General features: G+C 38.8%; 1 protein-coding gene across 2 annotated transcripts; it reads right to left on the minus strand.

Annotated features, from left to right (window-relative positions):
* LOC109233254 (laccase-4-like) lies at positions 3476 to 7876 on the minus strand. Of its 2 annotated transcripts, none has more exons than XM_019399062.1 (6): positions 7737 to 7876; positions 6390 to 6541; positions 6181 to 6296; positions 5801 to 5929; positions 4328 to 5254; positions 3476 to 3895 (listed from the first exon to the last, which is right to left on the minus strand). In XM_019399062.1, the coding sequence occupies exons 1-6, from the start codon at positions 7815 to 7817 to the stop codon at positions 3765 to 3767; spliced, it is 1536 nt and encodes a 511-aa protein (XP_019254607.1). In that variant the 5' UTR covers positions 7818 to 7876; the 3' UTR covers positions 3476 to 3764. The 2 variants fall into 2 exon arrangements, with proteins under 2 accessions (XP_019254607.1, XP_019254606.1); XM_019399061.1 differs by having other exon boundaries at positions 6052 to 6296.

Raw genomic sequence — 22435 nt, forward strand, 5'->3', positions numbered from 1 at the left:
ATACAAAGGGAAGGAATATGCTACAATGAGACTTTTAGTCTGGTGGTTAAAATGACAACTGTTAGATGAATTTTAGCAGTTGCAGTCAAAATGAACTGGAAATTATTTCAATTAGATGTTAATAACGCTTTTCTTCATGGTGATCTACAGGAAGAAGTGTACATGAGATTTCCACCAGGGATGACTTCACCTTCTATTAATCATGTTTGCAGATTAAAAAAGTCCTTATATGGACTTAAACAGGCTTCACGCCAGTGGTACGCAAGACTCACAGGTACACTCAATTTCAAAGGCTATTCCCACTCTCTTAACGACTACTCTTTGTTTTTCAAAAAGACAACTTCTGGAATTTCAATTGTTGCTGTTTATGTAGATGACATACTTCTAACAGGTGATGATCCTATAGAACTTTCTAATCTAAAAGAATTCCTCAATTCAGAATTCAAAATTAAGGATCTTGGAGAGGCTAGTTATTTTCTCGGAATGGAAATACTACGAGAAAAGCAGGGACTAATTATCAGTCAAAGGAAGTTCACCTTGGAGCTTCATTCTGAATTTGTTGTTCTTGATTCACGACCAGCTTCATCTCCGCTAGACCATAGTTGCAAGCTTCGAGCAGATGTTGGTGAGCCACTTCACGATCCCACCATCTATAGGCGACTGTTGGGCAAGCTCAAATTTTTAACACATACTCGCCCTGACCTCTCATTCGCAGTTCAACATCTCAGCCAATATATGCAAAGCCCCCGTCGACCTCATTTTGAAGCTGGGTTGCACTATCTCCGATATCTACTATCTTCGCCGGGGCTTGGACTTTTTATGAAACCAGACCCCTCTTTTCAATTGCTAGCATTTTGTGACTCCGATTAGGGATCCTGTCCGGAGTCTCGTCGCTCAGTAAGTGGTTTTTATATCAACCTCAGAGGATCTCCAATTTCATGGAAATTAAAGAAACAGTCTTCAATCTCTCTTTCTTCTGCAGAGGCCGAATACAAATCAATGAAGAAGGTCGTTGCAGAACTCACATGGCTTATACGCCTTTTAACAGATCTCTCAGTTTCCCCCTTCTCGCCAGTTTCTCTTCATTCAGATAGCTAGACGGCTATTCACATAGCAAAAAACCATGTTTTCCATGAACGAACGAAGCACGTGGAAATCGATTGTCACTTTGTCCGTCAACAGTTCCTCCCCGGACTGATCTCATTATCCTTTGTTCCGTCAAAATCTCAGCTCGCAGACGTGATTACAAAACCCCTTTCTGGGCCTTTACACAAATCGATCATCTCCAAGTTGGGTGTGCTTTCTAACCCCTCCAACTTGAGGGGGGGGGGGGTGTTGGACCGGATTCTTCTAATCAGACCCTAAACCCTAATTTTGTCAAAAAAGAGACGATACAGTCGAAGACAAAGAGAGAGAAAGAGACAAGAAGTAGGTCGACTGATCAACAAAGTACAAGACCAAAGTCTATTATACGAGGACTTATCGGGTACAATAAGGAATTGGGCCAACATACAAAACACAAGTCAGAAGCCCAATACAAACAAAGGACTGGGCCTATTGTTACAGCTAAGATCCGGTCCATTCTTTGTAGCATATTGGATATAGCTGAAAGACACTCAAACCTTCCAGAACATTCTTATCCAAATGCAAATTACAGCTAGATAATATTTGTACATATCAATTACAGCTAGATAATATCTGTACATTTCATAGTACAATTAGTTATAGGGAAACATATAGGAATTAGACACTTGTAATTAGTATAGCTGTAGTGGTCCTTGCTGATTTTCAAATCCTTGTATAAATATACACACTGTACAGAATATTGAATCATCAATGAGAAAAGAATTTTCCTAAATTTCTACACTTGGTATATGAATATGGAAGAACAAAGAGATTGACACATTTCATTAACACTTGATAAGAAAGTGATCATACAACCTATTACTTAAGGTTAATAAATATAGAGCACATCATATTCTATTAAATATTATATCACGTAAGAGAATTCCAAATATTTCTAGACATTTTTGAAAAAATTCTATATAAAATCTTAAAATATATATATAAATTATATATTTATATGTCGGTTTGGTTCGGATTTTTTTACTCAATACCAAACCAAATCAAACCAAACCTATTAATCGGTTTGATTTGACTTTTCGATTTGATGCGATTTTCCGGTTCGATTTGTACACTCCCAGTGCTTTGTCTGATTCCATCATAGGCTAATTAGCAGTCTCCTATGCATTTCAGAGTGCAAGTTGTGCTGGACTTGATAAGATTAGCTTATGGTCACAGTTGCAAATAAAATAATGAAAGACCTTGAATATTGTATAAGTTGTAAGCTGTGTGTCATATATATAGTAAAAAACTATTATATACTGTCATTATTTTCTTCTCTTAAAATGATACGACAAAAAAAAAACATGGTAAATATGAAAAGAACTAATGGGAGGATAGTGGCACCAGAGTCATTATTCACTTGTTTAAGCACTTTAATCGTGTACAAACACTAGTAGAGAAAAATAAGTAAGAAATAGTTAAGCTAGCGGTAAAGTCTTGGCCGCACTTTGTGTTTGGGGTGACTCCCGCACCAGTCGTTTACATCAAATCATACAATTTAATCTTTACAGCTAAAATGAAAGTGAATAAATTAACATAGTTAAATTATAAATGTATACATTTGTTTGCAATAAATTTTCAACATACGAAAAATAAACTGCAACCACAAAAGAATAAAATGATTTTGTTGATAAACATTGCTGGTTACAACTCTGTTTATCCCTTGATTCTTCCTCCGAATTGTTCTCCGTGATTCGAGGGCTGAATCAGCGTATTCTCGAACGTAGGATGATACGGACCTCTCTGGATTATTTGATCTCCATGAAAGTCGATCATTGTATGGATATTTTTCTTGAAGTATTTGATTATCAAGAAGAACATCTATTAATCACGGCATTATTTTATTCCTTGATCCCTTTGTAAATATTCCGAGAATTTATGAGATTTTTTTAGACGCCTCTTCAAGGGAATATATATCCCTTTATATAGGTGTGCGTTAGGGTTTATGGTACAGTAACCTCCAAGAAACTCTAATAGACTCCTAGGATTTCTAGAGTCTTGAATTTAAGATTTAGCTTGATCCATTAAAATTTCGATGTCTACAGTATTCATAGACATATGTTCTGCATTTATTGATTTAAATGGGAGTACTAGCATAGACTAGTACAAGATTGCATTTATCCTTTGTAATTAACCACATGTTATATATGTGAACTCATGTATGATCTACTTTAATATTTCTCTGTCTTAAATAGCTTAACAGATTCCATTTTTCATCAAATTGTTTGTTAATTAGTCGAGATTGAATCTACACATGAAAAATGCAGATCAGTGAGGATTCACTATGAACTTATTTTTTGTTCTGTTACTATGTATAATGTCATTTCTAAATTAAAAACATTCAGAAAACTTTAACAGAAAGTGTGAATTGGGAGCGATAATAATAAGAAATAAAAGAAACAATCCATTTCTCAAACTTCCATGAACAACGACAAAAAAATGTATATATGCATACAAACATAAATATTGAGGGCAGGATTGCTTGAGCAAAAATCTCCCTTTCTTTTTTCACTCAAGAAAATGAATAGTACATTGCTTATTGACTCTCTAATTCTTCTTTCTCTAATTGCATGGTGCAGCATTCTTACATATTGCACATGAAGATTTGTGATCTGAACTAAATGATTTTCACCGTTTTTTTAGCATTTTGGGAGATCCTTTGGAGGTGGCAAAAGTGACTCACTAGGACCCTCGCCATTATCTACAAGGAATGCCATTTTCAATCCCCATGTTGTGTGCACCTCTAGATGACAATGCATAAACCAAACTCCTGCAATTTCACCCAAATTATAACAAAAGAATAAATCATTATTACCCAATTGAAATTAAAAGTCTAAAGTATTGAAGTTATATACATTGACAATATAGATTTTGATAGAACTGTAGTTTAACCTATACATAGCAGGTTAGTTATCATTTTTGTTGAGTTACCAAATAATGCTTATTATAGAAATTTAAATGAACATAGTGTTAAACCAGCATAATAGAGTTGAAATTTTCATATTTTTATGTAATATTATTCTCATATGTTACAGATAATTATATATATAACATATGAGAATAATATTACATAAAAATATGAAAATTTCAACTCTATTCTGCTGGTTTAACACTATGTACCTAATTGTGTAAATATTTTATTATAATATTTGTATCAGCGTATAGAGCTTAAACTCAAGAGGGAAAAAGGAAGTTGATATACCTGGATTGTCAGCACGCCATCTTATGGCAACCCATCCACCAGAAGGCACACCAATTGTATTCCTTTCAACAGGATCAATAAGATTAAAATTCTTAGGGTCTGTTTTGGAATTGAAATTTCCTAGTCCTTTACCTACTAAAAAGAAATTGAAACCATGCAAATGGGTTGGATGATTTTCAGGAGCTATAATTCCAGTATCTTGCAAAACTAATTGAACTGTTGCATTATAAGGCAACCGATAAACCTTCGTCCCTGTCGTTGTAGCCAAGTTTGTTGGTGCTGTTCCAGTATAGTTAAAAACAAACGGCGGATTCGCAGGAAAATCTGTTGTGAAAACTCCATTTATGCCAAAGAAATGCGCTTGTAAAAGCGCTACCGTTGGCATAACAAATGTAATGTTATTTACACTAGCGACAACTCTGCTGCCATTAGCTTGTTTACACGTTGGACATGGATTAATTCCTAGTCCAACAGTGAAAAACAGCGAATGATCCACTGTTTGTGGAACTTTCGCTGGGTATTTTTTCGAATTAAGACTTTTTAGAGCGTCAAGAAAATTGTTGGCGACTGAAGTGGCGTTTTGAGGCGGAGTACTAGTGAGAGTTATGGGAGAACTGCCTAATGCGCCGGAATAATGCAACGTGGCGGTGGCGGTGATGTTGTCGACGGCGATAGGAGCATCCATAAAGGGAGAAGCAGCAACCATGTATTTTCCGAAACTTTGATCAGCAGTGACTATAACATTTGTTGTTTGGCCAGGGGCGATTACAATTGTGTCTGTTTTGAAGGGTTTTACGTAGGTTGCATCAACTTCAACTACGGTCATTTTGTGGCCAGCAATCTTAAAGAAGAGTTCTTCATTGAGCGCAGCATTGATCACTCGTAACATGTATGTTTTTCCAGGTTTAACACTCAATGTATATCCACCTGCATTATCATATTGCCCAAAAATCAAATTTGTTAGCGCCAGTTATGTGTAACAAATAATATTTCTTTTATTTCATTTTATATGGTACGTACCATTTTCTTTTTAACCGAAAAATGACACACACACACATATATATATATATATATATATATATAATGACATGCCCTTTTGTCATAAAAAAAAAAAGGCAAGTGATATTTAAGATCACACATTCTAAGGGTACTTGAAAAAAATCTTCTTTTCTTTTTAAACTTCACCTAAACAAGTTCCAGCCGAGACTCGAGAGGCGGAGCAAGGGATTTAAATTTAATGGGTTTTGAATTATGGAATGACAACTTCAAGTACTAACAACTGGGTTCTAAATTTAATATTTGTACATATTTAATGAATTTTTTAACACAAATATAATATTTAAGCAAAAGTTACTATGAGTTCATCCGAACCCATAGCCGGGTTTCTAACTAGTTCCACCCCTTAATACGTCATATAAAATAAAATTAACTAGAGAGTAACAATAACCCAAATTCAACAATAAGTATTACTACCTTGGGTCGGACAATTGGAAACTGGTCCAGGATGACCATTGATTGTGTGAGCATCAGAAACATTTGGAGCTAAACCTGACTTTAGAGCTTCATTAATCACAGCTTCAGTATCAGATTTCCACCATTCAGCTGCAAATGACCATTAAAATTTTCAACTCCAACTTCCTAGTACATAACTAATTTTCCAATGAAGCTAAGAGAATGTTAAAGTGAAATGATATATATATATATATATATATATAAACTTTCACCTAAAACAACAACAGCTTCATGGTTGGGTTTGGGGAATGGATAAGGCACACCACGCTTAGGCAGGACAACAATAGCACCATGGACAGTGGACCTTAGCCACAAAACATGAGCATGCCAAAACAGCGTACCCCTTTGCCCTGTGATTGTGAAGTTGTATATGTAGCTTTGCCCTGGTTGAATCGGACATTGTGTGATGTATGCCGGTCCATCTGCCCAACCCGTTCTAAGTTGTCTGATCCCGTGCCTGTAATTAAAGACGCATTCAGGATTTGAACTTTTTGAGTTCTAGTTTTCGAGATCGTTAAAATTATACGTAACAAATAGAAAAATGACTTACCAATGGATAGAGACGTTATATTTGACATGGTTAAGAACCTTGATAAGCACTCTATCATCTTCTCTAGCGTAGATTGTGGGTCCTGGGAACCTTCCATTAACAGTGACAATTGGTTTGGTTGAACATAGGCGACTCATGTTTCTCATTACCACCTGGAACACCAACAATCTTAGTTAAGGAAACGAAGCAAAAAAATATACGGTTGGATTTACACTATCACCACATTTAGAATTGTTGTAGTATGCTACTTTTTTTATTTTCGAGTTATTAATCCTACTTTATGAATGGTTGATTACTTGTATTTTTTTCAATTTAAATTGCCGTCTGTCCGTATGTATAAGTTAAATTCAAAAAATATAGCTTGTACATTTTTATAGAAAAGTGGCTTATTGATCTATGGTTTTTCATTTATTTCACCTACTATATAGATAAAAAGTGTAACAATTTTCTGCATGTGGCTTCAACCAATTTATTTTACGGAAAAGGGTCTAATTTGCCCCTGTATTATCATAAATAGGCCTCATTTGTCCCCCTTTCAGATCTATCAAAAACATCTCCACCGTTATACATTTGGTATATATTTATCCATTATCCGTTAAAAACACCCTCCCAGCTTTTAAGATCCATGTGGCATCCCCTAACTGGACCAAGTGACCCGCCCCAAACTACTTTCTATATATCTTTTGTTTTCTCTCATTCCTAACTACTTTGCTCTTTGGAATATACTCTTACTAATTTACATGGGCTTGTCGTTAAAGAGATGTAGCTACTTAATTACCTTGCCAACCTTTTCTAAATTAATAGTACTACACGTTTTCTGACAGTTCGATCGTTAACAGTGGATGGAATTACAGAAAAACTTTAGAAGCATTAATGCATTATATTCTCTTGTTTTTTTTCCCAAAAAACTGGAAGAAAAAGAGGAATACAAATTTTTTTTAGAATAAACTAATGATTTCTCATAGCATATCTTTTCCTGTAACTGAGTGCAACAATCACTTGGTCAATGTTTGCAACTTGAATGTTCCGGTCCATTTGACACTATTTCCTTATTAATATGTTGCAAAAAGAATGACACATTTTATTATTTTTTAGATGAAAAGCTTATATAGTAACATAAATGCTATGACATATTTAAGATCACAAGTTTCAAAAGTCCCTCTTTATTTATTAAACTTTGTGTCAAGTCAAACTACGACAAACAAACATGGAGTATTAGTTCAGTAAATTGTTTATTATAGTTACAATAACATGACTAAAAACGTTAATTGTTCTTCTAGTACAACATATGCTTATCTTGGCTGAAAACACATAAGAGAATAAAAGGAAAAAGTAGTTAGTACTTACATTGAACTTGTAATGCCGAGTAATGGCAAAAGCTGGAGAGAGGCAGGCCAAGAGCACGAAAAAACGAAGCCAAGACTCCATTTTGCCTTATGTTTTTAGTGATTTTCTTTTCAGTTCTAATGTTTTTAGAATTGTTGCATTTCTGGATTTATGACCTGCCAACGCAAAGTATATATATGTGAAAAGGTTTTTAATTTAATTTGCTGGTATGTCATTTTTCTTTAGTTAGGTGAGATGGATATTGGTGTCCTCTCTCCCTCTATATTTCATGAACACCAAAGAAACTTCTCTAGGGCAATTCTCTCATCGACTCTTTCTTGCATGTTACATAAAGTTTACCAAGTGGACCCAAGTTAAGCTGTTAGAGACTGCATTTTCTTGTACTTTAAAAGGAAAAAAATTCTTTCACTATTTTCACCTGATTAATTCCTTCATTAGTTATCTCGCTAAACTAAATTATTGTTTAATTAATGAACATCTAGAAGCAAGCTCTACAGGGGAGATTTATTAGATGTTAGTTTTCTTTAGCCATACTGCACTCAGCGGTAACCTGGAAACAGCCTCTCTGCCCCTCGGGGTAGGGGTAAAGTCTGCGTACATATTTTCCTCCCCAGACCCCACTTGTGAGAATATACTGGGTGGTTGTTGTTGTTGTTGTATACTGCACTCAGCGGTAAGAGGGGAGATTTATTCATTAATGCATGAGGCAGCTTGTACGTAAAAGAACTTTTCTATATTGAGTATGGATTCTGTTAATAGAATAGCTTGTTATACGATAGAAACTAAGGGTCCATCAAACTGTACAGAGGTTGTAGCAGCTTGGTTCTGAGAGAGCCTTGAGGCTGTGGCGGCTAGCACTTGAGAGAATATGATTTTTAGATTTGCAAATGTTAAGTGATACCCCTTGCATCATGTTGATAATATATATGTGAGATCATGAAAGATGATGCAAGGGAGTGTTCGGTCCGCTGCGCGCTTCAACAGTGCTGCTGTACTATTGCGAGTACGCTGCAGAAACTTTAACAACTATTGAGTTGACTTGTACTGCGACCGGAGGAACTGATCCCTATCTATTCCCTCTATTATTCCCTTCTCTGCTTTCATTGAGAATTCAACCAGACATCTCACTAGTTACTGTTAACAAAAAGAAACTAATCGTATCAGGTTCCTTATCTGGTTCTCTCATGAAGTTTGTTAAATTATCACAACACAAAATAGCATAACTTATCATTTTTCTCCTTTTTTATGATGACAAACCCAGAATTGATATTCCCTCTGAGAACCGGACCAAAGAAAATGATCACAACTAATTCCACGAGACTGTTTGGCAAATCATCAAAACACAAAATATCATAACTTTATCATTATTGAAGGAAATTAAGGTCATATAGAATATAGAGGCCAAATGTGAAAGAATAATTAAGGAATTGGTCTCTTAGGATCGTATGGAACTACTCGGCGGTGGTCCGAACAAATATTTGAATCAGAATTTTCACTAGAAAAATTAAATTAAAATATAGAAAAATAAACACATAAAAGAGCCGAAGTGATTTTATATATATATATATANAAGGCCACTCAAACTCTTGCCATTGATTACTGGAATGCTAGAAGGAGCCAGCCATCCAATCAAACCAAATCCAATCACATTCAGGTCTCTCCTCAGCCAATCTCTTTCAAAACTTCAAAACATGATCATGTGCTAATTAAAAACAATCATCGAAAAGAAAATGGATATATATATATATATATATATATAAACTATTGTACACAGCATAATTTTTCAGCAAGAATACTATCAATTAACACGCCTTAAATTAAACTAAGGATGGCTCCGCCATTGTCCACAAGGCTAAAATGAATAGGGCACACTTGATCTGAATCCTTAAAAAGGCTTAAAGTAGGTCGAGATATCTTCGAGTTTCTTTGTATTTTATTTTTTCAAGATATATTTCCGATAATTGCAAAGGGAAGTTGTGATGATCCCATATGTCATTTAGAGTTTTAAAACCTAATTCTGTATTTCGAAGTTTCCAATAGCTTCTTTAAGCATTTTTTAATTTGCGTGCACAGTACGGGTATTTTTCCGGAAGGCTTATATGTTAAAAACTGATAAAACATGAAATTTTGAATTAAAAATCCATTTTGAGTTGACTTCGTTCAACGTTTTGAGCAAACAGACGTGGATTTGTATTTTGACGGTCCCGATGGGTTCGTATCGCGATTTGGAACCTGGGTGTACGCCCTGAATCGAATTTGGAGGTCCCTAGCTCGAGTTATTGATTTTTGTCAAAAATTTTAAAGGTTTAATGATTTTAAAGAATTTATCGAAGTTTGACTTTGTTGACATCGGGTCCGTATTTTAGTTTCGGAACCCGGTATAGGTCCATTACTATATTTATGACTTGTCTATCAAATTTGGTGAGAAACAGAGTTGGTTTGACGTGATACGGACGTCCGATTGTTAAAATAGAGGTTTTAAAGCTTTCTTGAAAAATTCATTTGATTTGGTGTCCGATTTGTAGTTCTAGGCATTATTTTGGTGTTTTGATCGAGCTAGCGAGTTCGTATGAGGTTTTTGGACTTGTGTGCATATTTAGTTTGGAGCCCCGAGGGCTCGGGTGAATTTCGGATAAGCTACGGATGGTTTAAACTTAAGAAAAATCTGGTTTTTATCAACTTCAGCTGTCATCTCGCGAAGATACTCTCACGATCGCAAAGAGTGAACTGTTGGGTGGGATTTACTTCATCGCGAACGCGATGGTTGGGTCGCGAACACGTAGTGTTGGGGTTTTAACCCTCCGCGAACACGACCAACCTCTCGCCAACGCGTAGCTTTAGGGACTTGGGTAGGGGAACTGACTTTACTCTTCGCGAACGCGGCACATGGCTCGCGAACACGTAGGATGGTGGGTGTAAACCTTCGCGAACGCGAAGGGTATCTCGCTAACACGTAGGCTATTTGAGTCGTTGTTTCACGATCGCATCAGGCCCTTCGCAAATGCGAAGAAGGCCTGACGACCAGTGATTAAAACATACCAAAAAACGGGATTTATCCCATTTTTCATAACCCTTCCATTAGAGCTCGGCCTAGGAGAGATTTTGAAGAGAAAACTCAACATCAATTCATAGGTTTGTACACTTTAACTCATTTTCTTCCATTAATTCATAGCCTAATATTTGTTCTTCCATGGTAGAAAACTAGGGATTTAGGAATAATTGGCGGTTTTTGCAAATTAGAGATTTAGACCTCAATTTGTGGTCGGATTTCGAAATTAATTACATAATCGTGCTCGGGGGTGAATGAGTAAACGAATTTTGGTCCGAACCTCGGGTTTTGACCAAGCGGGCCTGGGGTCGATTTTTTACTTTTGGGGAAAGTTTGAAAATTTTAAATTTATGCATTATAATTAATTTCTTTAGCAATATTTGATATTATTGAGTCAATTATGGTTAGATACGAGTGGTTTGGAGCGGATTCTAGGGGAAAGGCCCTAGTAGAGCTCTAAGTTGACTGTGGAGTGAGGTAAGTATTGAGTTTTAACCTTGATTTGACGGAATTAGGAACCCTCAGAATGTGCTATGCGAATTTCATGTGTTGCGGCGTATATACGAGGTGACGAGTGATTATACGCCGCCGAATTAATTGTTTTGCCTGATTTTCTGCTTTTCCTTAATTATCTCCTTCCTTGTCTTAAATGCTATATGCTCTACATGGTTGCCATGTTTATTTGCTACCTGTTAATCAGTGTTTTATCCTGTTAACAATGTTAGATCTTTCCATATTTTCATGATTCATTGATACTTGCCTTAATTGACTTACTTGCACCTTCTAATTAACATTTACTGGACTTGACTTGTTGTGTAGTATTACTTATATGAATTACCATGTTTTACAAGGTTTCCTTTCTGGTTCAGCGTTGTATTCATTGATCGTAGAGATTCTTGTGATTTAAATTATTGATTTGGCTGTGCTCATTGAGTATTTGGTACTGATATGGAGGGATCGAGTTGCTCGCCGCAACAGGTGAAATAAGGGTAGATTGATATGGTGGAATAAGGGTGAATTTGTACTGTACGGTGGGATCGAGTTGCACCACGTAATAGAATAAATAAGGGTGGATTGATATGATAAAATAATGGTGAATTAAGATACTGATATTGTTATATGGTGGAATAGGGTTGCACGTCACAATATATATATTTATGATTGTTGATGTTGTTACTGTGGAATAAGGGAGGACTTTGTATCGTACAGTGGGATCGGGATGAGCGTCGCAACAAGCTATGTGTTTCTATTTCCTGGAGCTGTGTTGGTTGTCGGTATTTACTTTCGGAACTTTAAGGATTGGCAATTCTGATTGACACTGGTTCTTCTTTGAGGATTTAGCTATTTTCTTCAGTTAATTGCCTTATTTCGTTCCGTATTTATCTTTTCATGTATTTATTACATATTGCGTACAGGTTATAGTGTAGGTGACATGCCTTAGCCTCGTCACTACTTCGTCGAGGTTAGGCTTGGCACTTACAGAGTACATGGGGTCGGTTGTACTCATACTAGACTCTGCACTTCTTGTGCAGATTTTGGAGTCGGTCCCAGCGGCGGTTATTAGCGTGCTCAGATTGGCCAGCTTACGGAGACTTGAGGTACAGCTGCTTAGCGTCCTCAACTCCTAGAGTCCCCTTTCTATTTTCTTATTTAGCCGTGTACTTTATTTCAGACAGCTTTATGCTTTATTCAGACCATTATTTTTACTATTCTAGTACCTCGTGCACTTGTGACACCGCTTCCACGATTGTATCAGATATTTTAGTTGTTGTAGCTTCCGCACTTTACTTTGGATTATTGCAATTATTTTATCTCTTTCTCATTATTTAATATAAACTCTTAAAAATGGATAAATTGTTCTAACGTTGGCTTGACTAGCAAGTGAAATGTTAGGCGCCATCACGGTCCCGACGGTGGGAATTCCGGATTGTGACAAGTTGGTATCAAAGCATTAGGTTACATAGGTCTCACGAGTCACGAGCAATCTTAGTAGAGTCTGGAGGATCGTTACGGATACGTCTGTACTTATCTTCTAAAGGCTATGGAGTTTAGGAACAAATTTCACTTATATTCTTCTCTATCGTGCGATTTTATTCAATTATTGATGATTGAACCCTTCTATTCTTGTTCTCTCGCAGATGACGAGAACCCGCACTGCATCTTCAGTTGGACAACAGCCGGAGCCCATAGTGGAAGCTCCTACTAGGGGTAGAGGCCGAGGTCGCGCCAGAGGCTGAGGCTGAGGTAGAGCTCAGCCTAGAGCTCGAGCAGCATCACCCGCAGTGGAGCCTCAAGTAGATTTTGATGAGGAAGTTCCAGCTCAGACTGCATCTGTTGGACCAGCTCAGGTCCCGGATGGGTTCATCGCCACCCTAGTGCTTCAGGACACTTTGGTCCATTTGGTGGGCCTTATAGAGAGTGTGGCCCAGGTGGGGTACATTTCCTATGGCACCATCCGTCTCTCAGGCTGGGGAAGGAGCACAGACTCCCACTACTCACACTCTGGAGCAGATGGCTCCCTAGTATCAGACTCCAGCAGCCCCACCAGTTGGGGGTAGTTCAGCCAATTGTTGTGGCACATGCCGGTGATGAACATGCCATGTCTTTTGAGAGTTTATTGAGATTGGACAAGTTTACCAAGCTCTTCCCAGATCACTTCAGTAGATCACCTTCTGAGGACCCATAGGATTATCTTGACGGCTACTATGAGGTGCTGCGGAACATGGGTATAGTTGAGACCAATGGGGTCGATTTTGTTGTGTTTCAGATTACGGGTTCCGCCAAGAGTTGGTGGAAGTATTATGTATCTACCAGACCAACTGGTTCGCCTACTCTTACTTAGGACCAGTTCCTCAGCTATTTCTAGAGAAGTTCCTTCCTATCACACGGAGGGAGAACTATCGTAGGCAGTTCTAGCGTCTCCAGCAGGGCAGCATGTCAGTCACTCAGTACGAGACCCGTTTTGTGGACCTAGCTCGTCATGCTATTCTTCTGCTCCCTACTGAGAGAGAGTAAGAGAGAGGGGGTGAGGAGGTTTATTGAGGGACTCGCTCACCTATCAAGCTACATATGGCCAAGGAGACCGGGGGTGAGATTTCTTTTCAGACGACTGCTAATATCGCCAGACGGGTCGAGATGGTTCTTGCACATGAGAGAGGGCAGGGGTCTGATAAGAGGCCATGTCATTCCGGTGGTTTAGTAGTTCCTCATATGATGGCAGGGGTACTTTTGGTAGGGGCCATCTTTTCAGTCCATTTCAGTCAGTGCTTCAGGCATCCCATATTGCTTTAGGGAGTCGTGGTTCTTATGTACCTTATTCTGGGCAGCCAGCCTACAATGCACCATCATCTCCTATCAGTGCGCCTCCGATTCAGAGTTATCACCGTGGTTATCCAGCCCATTCGGGTCAGTCTCAGTTTCAGCAGCCACAACACCAGGATGGATGTTTTGAGTGTGGTGGTTTTGGGCATATCAGGAGGACCTGTCCGAGATTATTGGGCAGCACGCCACAGTAGAGTTCTCGTGCCATGATTCCGGCACCGGGTGCACGTCATAAAACTAGAGGTGGAGGTCAGGATGCTAGAGGTGGAGGCCAGCCAACTAGAGGCCATCTTGTGGATGTAGTTTAGAGTGGTGGGGCCCAGCCCTGATGTTATGCTTTCCCAGCCAGGCCTAAGGCTGAGTCATCTGACGCTGTTATCACATGTATGGTTTTAGTTTTCCATAGGGATGCTTCAGTTCTATTTGATCTGGGCTCTACTTATTCCTATGTGTCATCCTACATTGCTTCATATATGGTTGTGCTTCGTGATTCTTTGAGTGCTCCTGTGTATGTGTCCACGCCTGTGGGAGATTCTATTGTTGTAGATCGTGTCTATCGTTCGTGTGTGGTTACTATTATGAGTCTCGAGACTAGCGTAGATCTCCTACTCCTCGATATGGTAGATTTTGATATCATCTTGGGTATGGATTGGCTGTCACCTTATCATGTTATATTCGATCATCACGCCAAGACGGTGACCTTAGCCTTGCGGGGTTGCCTCGATTAGAGTAGATGGGGACTCCTGGCCATTCTACCAGCAGGGTTATCTCCTATGTAAAGGATCGGCATATGGTCGAGTAGGGGTGTCAAGCTTATTTGGCTTATGTACGTGATTCTAGTGCGGAGGTTCCTTCCATGGATTCAATACCAGTTGTTCGTAAGTTTCCAGAGGCGTTTCTTGCTGATCTGCCAGGGATGCTACCCGATAGAGATATTGACTTCTGTATTGAATTGGCTCCTGGCACTCAGCCCATTTCTATTTCGTCGTACCGTATAGCCCTGCCAAAGTTAAAAGAATTGAAGGAGAAGTTGCAAGATTTTCTTGATAAGGAATTTATTAGACCTAGTGTCTCGCCCTGGGGTGCGCTTGTGTTGTTCGTGAAGAAGAAGGATGGATCAATGAGGATATGCATAGATTATCGGCAGTTGAACAAAGTCACCATCAATAACAAGTATCCATTGTTGAGGATCGATGACTTATTTGATTAGCTTTAGGGTTACAATGTGTTTTCAAAGATTGATTTGAGGTCTGGCTACCATTAGTTGAGGATTAGGGCATCCGATGTCCCTAAGGCAACTTTTTAGACTCGGTATGGGCATTATGAGTTTCTAGTGATGTCATTTTGGGCTGAAAAATGCCCCAGCAGCATTATGGATTTGATGAACCGGATGTGCAAACCCTATTTGGGTTCCTTTGTGATTGTGTTTATTGATGATATCTTGATCTATTCCCGCAGTCGAGAGGAGCTCGAGCAACATCTTCGGATTGTACTTCAGACTTTGAGAGACAACCAGTTATATGCCAAGTTTTCAAGGTGTGAGTTTTGGTTGGACTCATTCGCTTTCTTAGGGCACGTAGTATCGGTATAGGGCATTCAGGTGGATCCTAAGAAGATTGAGGCAGTTCAGAACTGGCCTAGACCCACTTCAGCTACGGAGATCCGGAGTTTCTTGGGTTTCGCAGGCTATTACAGTCGGTTCGTGAGGGGTTTTCATATATAGCAGCCTCATTGACCAGATTGACCCAGAAGGGTGCCCCCTTCAGATGGTCAGACGAGTGTGAGACGAGCTTCCCGAAGCTCAAGACTACTTTGACTACGACGCCAGTGTTGGTGTTGCCCACAGGTTCAGGATCTTACACGTTATATTCTGATGCATCTCATATTAGACTTGGTGCGATATTGATGCAGGACGGCAACGTGATTGCATATGCGTCACGGCAGTTGAAGGTTCATGAGAAGAACTTACCCTGTTCATGACTTAGAGTTAGCAGCCATTATTCATGTGCTGAAGATTTGGAGGCACTATCTTTATGGCGTGTCGTGCAAGATATTCATGGATCATCGGAGCTTGCAGTATTTGTTCAAACAAAAGGATCTCAATTTGAGACAGAAAAGGTGGTTGGAGCTATTGAAAGACTATGATATCACCATCTTGTATCATCCCGGGAAGGCCAATATGATGGCCGATGCCTTGAGTAGAAAAGCAGTGAGTATGGGGAGACTTGCGTACATTCTAATCGGTGAGAGACCGCTTGCATCAAATGTTCAATCTTTGGCCAATCAGTTCGTGCAGTTGGATGTTTTAGAGCCCAGTCGTGTTCTAGCTTGTATAGTCGATGGGTCTTCCTTGTTTGAGCTCATCACGGAGCGGAAGTATGATGACCCTCATTTGCTTATCCTTAGGGACACAGTGTGCCACGGTGGTGCCGAGCAAGTTATTGTTGGAGATTATAGAGTTTTGAGGATGCAGGGTCGTGTTTGTATGCCTAATGTAGATGGACTTCGTGAGTTGATTCTTGAAGAGGCCCACAGTTTCTGGTATTCTATTCATTCGGGTACCGCCAAGATGTATCAGGACTTGCGGCAGCATTATTGGTGGAGGAGGATGAAGAATTATATAGTTGCATACATAGCTCGGTGTCTAAATTGTAAGCAAGTAAAGTATGAGCATCTGAGACCTGGTGGTTTGCTTCAGAAGATAGAGATTCCTGAATGGAAGTAGGAGCGTATTAGTATGGATTTTGTTATTGGACTCCCACGGACTCGGAGGAAGTTCGATGCGGTGTGGGTCATTGTGGATAGGCTGACCAAGTCAACGCAATTCATTCCTGTGGCAGTTACCTATTCTTTCAGGCGGTTGGCTGAGATTTACATTCGCGAGATTGTTCGTCTTCACGGCGTGCTAGTGCTATCATTTCTGATCGAGGTACACAGTTCACCTCTCACTTCTGGAGGGCAGTACTGCGTGAGTTGGGCACGCAGGTTGAGTTGAGCACATCATTTCTTCCTCAGACGGTCGGATAGTCCGACCGCACTATTCAGATATTGGAGGATATGCGTTGCGCTTGTGTTATATATTTCGGGGGTTCTTGGGATCAGTTCTTTCCACTTGCGGAGTTTTCCTACAACAACAGCTACCAGTCAAGCATTTAGATGGCTCCCTATGAGGAATTATACAGGAGGTGGTGCCATTCTCCAGTTGGGTGGTTCGAGTTGGGAGAGGCTCGGTTGTTGGGTACAAATTTGGTACAAGATGCATTGGATAAAGTCAAGATTATTCAGGATCGACTTCGCACAGCTCAGTCTAGGTAGAAGAGTTGTGCCGACCGTAGGCTTCGTGATGTTGCAGTCATGGTTGGAGAGAGGGTATTTCTCCGGGTTTCACCCATGAAGGGTGTGATGAGGTTCAGAAAGAAGGGCAAGTTTAGCCCTAGGTATATCGGACCTTTTAAGATTCTTGAGAGAGTGGGTAAGGTGGCTTACAGGCTTTCATTGCTTCCTAATTTAACAACATTCCATCCGGTGTTCCATGTGTCCATGCTCCGGAAGTATCACGGTGATCCGTCCCATGCGCTAGATTTTAGCTCAGTCCAGTTGGACAAGGATTTGACTTATGAGGAGGAGACGGTGGTTATTCTAGCCCGGCGTGTTCGATAGTTGAGGTCAAAGAGCTATCCTTTAGTTCGAGTGTAGTGGAGAGGCCAGCCGCTCGAGGCAGCTACTTGGGAGTCCGAGTCGGACATGCGAAGTAGATATCCACTCCTTTTCACCAGCCCAAGTACATTCCTATGTCCGTTCGAGGATGAATGATTATTTTAGAGGTGGAGAATATGATTACCCGATATGTCATCTAGAGTTTTAGAACCTAATTCTATGTTTCGAAGCCTCCAATAGCTTCTTTAAGCCTTCCTCTATTTGCGTGTGCAGTACAGGTATTTTTCCGGAAGGCTTTTATGTTAAAAACTGATAACATATGAAATTATGCCTTAAAAATCTATTTGAGTTGACTTCGATCAATATTTTGAGCAAACGGACCCGGATTTGTATTTTGACTGTCCCGGTGGATCTGTATAGTGATTTGGGACCTGGGCATATGCCCGAAATCGAATTCAGAGGTCCCTAGCTCGAGTTATTGATTTTTGTCGAAAATTGGAGGTTTAAAGGTTTAATGATTTTAAAGAATTGACCGATGTTTGACTTTATTGATATCGGGTCCGTATTTTTGTTTCGAAATCCAGTATAGTTCCATTACTATATTTATGACTTGTCTGTCAAATTTGGTGAGATATGGAGTTGGTTTTGCGTGATCCGGGCATCTGGTTGTTAAAATAGAGGTTTTAAAGCTTTCTTGAAAATTCATTTGATTTGTGTCCGATTTGTAGTTCTAGGCGTTATTTTGGTATTTTGATCACGCGAGCGAGTTCGTATGAGATATTTGGACTTGTGTGCATATTTGGTTTGGAGCCCCGAGGGCTCGGGTGAATTTCGAATAGGCTACGGATGGTTTAAACTTAGGAAAAATCTGGTTTTTATCAACTTCAGCTGTCATCTGGTTTCCTTCTTCGCGATCGCGAAGAGTGAACTGGTCTGGGTGGGATTTGCTTTATCGCGAACACGATGGTTGGGTCGCAAACACGGAATGATGGGGGTTTTACCCTTCGCGAATGCGACCAGTCTCTCGCAAACGCGTAGCTTTAGTGACCTGGGGAGGGGAACTGACTTTACTCTTCGCAAACGCGGCACATGGCTCACGAACGCGTAGGCTGGTGGGTTAAGCTTTCGCGAATGCCAAGGGTATCACGCGAGCGCGTAGGCTATTTGAGCCGCTGCTCCGCGATCGCGTCAGACCCTTCGCAAACGCGAAGAAGGCCTGACGCCCAGTGATTAAAACATACCAAAAAAGGGGATTTCTCCCATTTTTCATTAACCCTTCCATTAGAGCTCGGCCTAGGAGCGATTTTGAAGAGAAAAACTCAACATCAATTCATAGGTTTATACCTTTTAACTCATTTTCTTCCATTTCTAACATCACCCATTAATTCCTAGCCATAATCTTTGTTCTTCCATGGTAGAAAACTAGGGATTTAGGAAGAATTGGGGTTTTTTGCAAATTAGGGATTTAGACCTCAATTTGAGGTCGGATCTCAAAACTAGTTACATAATCGGGCTCAGAGGTGAATAGGTAAATGGATTTTGGTCCGAACCTCGGGTTTTGACCAAGCGGGCTCGGGGTCGATTTTTGTCGTTTTAGGGAAAAAAAATTGGAAATTCTAAATTTATGCTTTGTAATTGATTCTTTTAGAAATATTTGATATTATTGAGTCAATTGTGATTAGATATGAGTGGTTTAGAGGCGGATTCTAGGGGAAAGGCCCTGGTATAGCTCTGAGTTGACTGCAGAGTGAGGTAAGTTTGAGTTTAACCTTGATTTGAGGGAATTAGGAACCCTCAGACTATGTTGCTATGTGAATTTCATGTGTTGCGGGTTATATGTGAGGTGACGAGTGCTTATACGCCGCCGAATTACTTGTTTTTCCTGATTTTTTGCTTTTTCTTAATTATCTCCTTCCGTGTCTTAAATGTTATATCTTCTACATGCCTTCCATGCTTATTTGCTACCTATTAATTAGTGTTTTCTCCTGTTAACAATGTTAGATCTTTCTATATTTTCATGATTCGCTGCTGCTAGCCTTAATTGACTTACTTGCACCTTCTGATTGTCATTTACTGGACTTGTCTTGCTGTGTAGTATTACTTATGTGAATACCCATGTTGTACTAGGTTTCCTTTCTGGTTCAGCGTTGTATTCATTGATCGTAGAGATTCTTGTGATTTGAATTATTGATTTGACTGTGCTCATTGAGTATTTGGTATTGATATAGTGGGATCGGGTTGCATGCCGCAATAGGTGAAATAAGGATGAATTGATATGGTGGAATAAAGGTGAATTTGTACTGTGAATTTGATACGGTAAAATAATGGTGAATTATGATACTGATATTGTTATATGGTGGGATCGGGTTGCGCCGTAATATATNATATATATATATGATTGTTGATGTTGTTACGGTGGAATAAGGGAGGACTCTATATCGTACGGTGGTATCGGGTTGCGCGCCGCAACAAGTTATGTATTTCTATTTCCTAGAGTTGTGTTGGTATTCGGTAATTACTTATGGAACTTTAAGGATTGGTAATTTTAATTGATACTGGTTCTTCTTTGAGGATTTAGCTATTTTCTTCAGTTAATTGCCTTATTTCGTTCCATATTTATCTTTTCATGTATTTATTATATATTGCGTACAGGTTATAGTGTAGGTGACCTACCTTAGCCTCGTCACTATTTCGTCGAGGTCAGGCTCGGCACTTACAGAGTACATGAGGTCGGTTGTACTCATGCTGCACTCTGCACTTCTTGTGCAGATTTTCGAGTCGGTCCCAGCGGCGGTTATTAGCGTGCTCGGATTGGCCAGCTTGTGGAGACTTGAGGTACTACTGTCTTAGTATCCGCAGCTTCTAGAGTCCCCTTTCTATTTTCTTATTTAGCTGTGTACTTTCTTTCATACAGCTTTGTTTTTTATTCAGACCATTATTTGTACTATTCTAGTAGCTCTTGCACTTGTGACACCGGTCCCAGGGTTGTATCAGATATTTTAATTGTTGTAGCTTCCGCACTTTACTTTGGATTATTGCAATTATTTTAGCTCTTTCTCATTATTTAATATAAAATGTTAAAAAATGATAAATTGTTCTAATATTGGTTTGCCTAACAAGTAAAATGTTAGGAATCATCACGGTCCCGACGATTGGAATTCGGGTCGTGACAGAAGTAGCTAGGTCAATCCTTTTCGATTTGAGCTTTCTTCTTTAATGAATGAATAAATCAAGATGTCGAAAAGTGAATGTCGGATAGAAGGTAAATAATTTAAAGAAAGGAATTAAGGAGTCCACACGATCAGTTTGTACATACTAGTGGTATAATCAATAGGACCTTTGAACTTTGAAGCTCCAACAATATTACTTTACCCATTTTATTTTCCGATTATTTATTAGTAATTATCCCAAATGACTAAATAAGCACATCCTTTTCTCAACAAAAAAAATGTAATAACGATCCAATGTTACGTTGTTTTTCTGAGGATTGATTTTCCTTGTCGCATTTATATTCATAGTATTCCAAAAAGAATTCCTCCTTGCTTTTTAATTAATTTCCTTTCGTGGTTTTTAATTTCTTTTATTGTGGAAGGTAAGATGGAGCTGTATAAGAGTTGATTCATTTATGATGATATACAATGCATATATCTAAACGACTTCGAAATGTAATAGTTATACAAAACCGACAAAGCAAATTGTAATTGGCAAGGATCAAACTCTGAAAATGGTAAAACAAATATGAAAGGGTTCTTCTAGCAAAGAAAAATGTGTAAAGCCTAACCATATTTACCACTTGGAAAAGAAAAAAAGACAAAAGAATAGTTAGGAACTAGAAATTTTCAATTTTGCGTATTTATTTATTGTGAGTGGGAGTTAATTACATGTTCGGAGAAATTAAGAAATTGGGTGTAACAGGTTTGGTACCAACTAAAGGACAAAGGTGGTAAATGTAGTTGTTAAATTGTTTTCATGGTCTAGATCACTTACCATTAATTAGCTAGCTACAGAATACATTGTTTCAAAGCTAAGATTAACCCAACGATCGATCTGTCCTATCAGCTTTTCAGTTGCAGATACGTAACAAATAGCAAAGGGAAAAAGCAGAAAAAGAAAAAGGAAATTTAAGAAGGAATTGGGTGTGTCCGTACAAAAAAGTAACCTAGGGATGGCAGATTATGTTTCCCTTTCACGTCGAATAGATATTTCCATGCATAAGGTAACATCACCATAATTTCCTGATGCAGTTCATGTTTGAATAATGTGAAAAGAAATTACCAGAAAGAAAAGAGAGATGTTCCATTTGTTATTACTATATATTATCAGGTGAAAATTAGGCCTTTTGTCATTTGATTAGGTAATCCCTTAATAGTTAAGATTTTTATGCCGTAAAATCTACACTTACTGATATTTCAGAGCTCCCTTAGTTTCTATTACTTCATTTTATATATTCAGGCCAAGATTTTAATGAAATCAACTATAAGATAATAAATGGCGTTAGAATACTCATATATGATATATCATTGACTATTTTGTCTAACAGTTGATTTTGTTAAGTGAAACTAATGATGGTATTTTAGTGAAGGGTTATGATCTGAATCAAAGCTTATGATCAATACCACGTAAGAGTAAATACCGCTATCTTAAAAGTTGGGGTGTACATGGATCGGATTAG

The sequence above is a fragment of the Nicotiana attenuata genome, chromosome 10, assembly GCF_001879085.1.
Source record: "Nicotiana attenuata strain UT chromosome 10, NIATTr2, whole genome shotgun sequence".
NCBI classification, from domain to species: Eukaryota; Viridiplantae; Streptophyta; class Magnoliopsida; order Solanales; family Solanaceae; genus Nicotiana; species Nicotiana attenuata.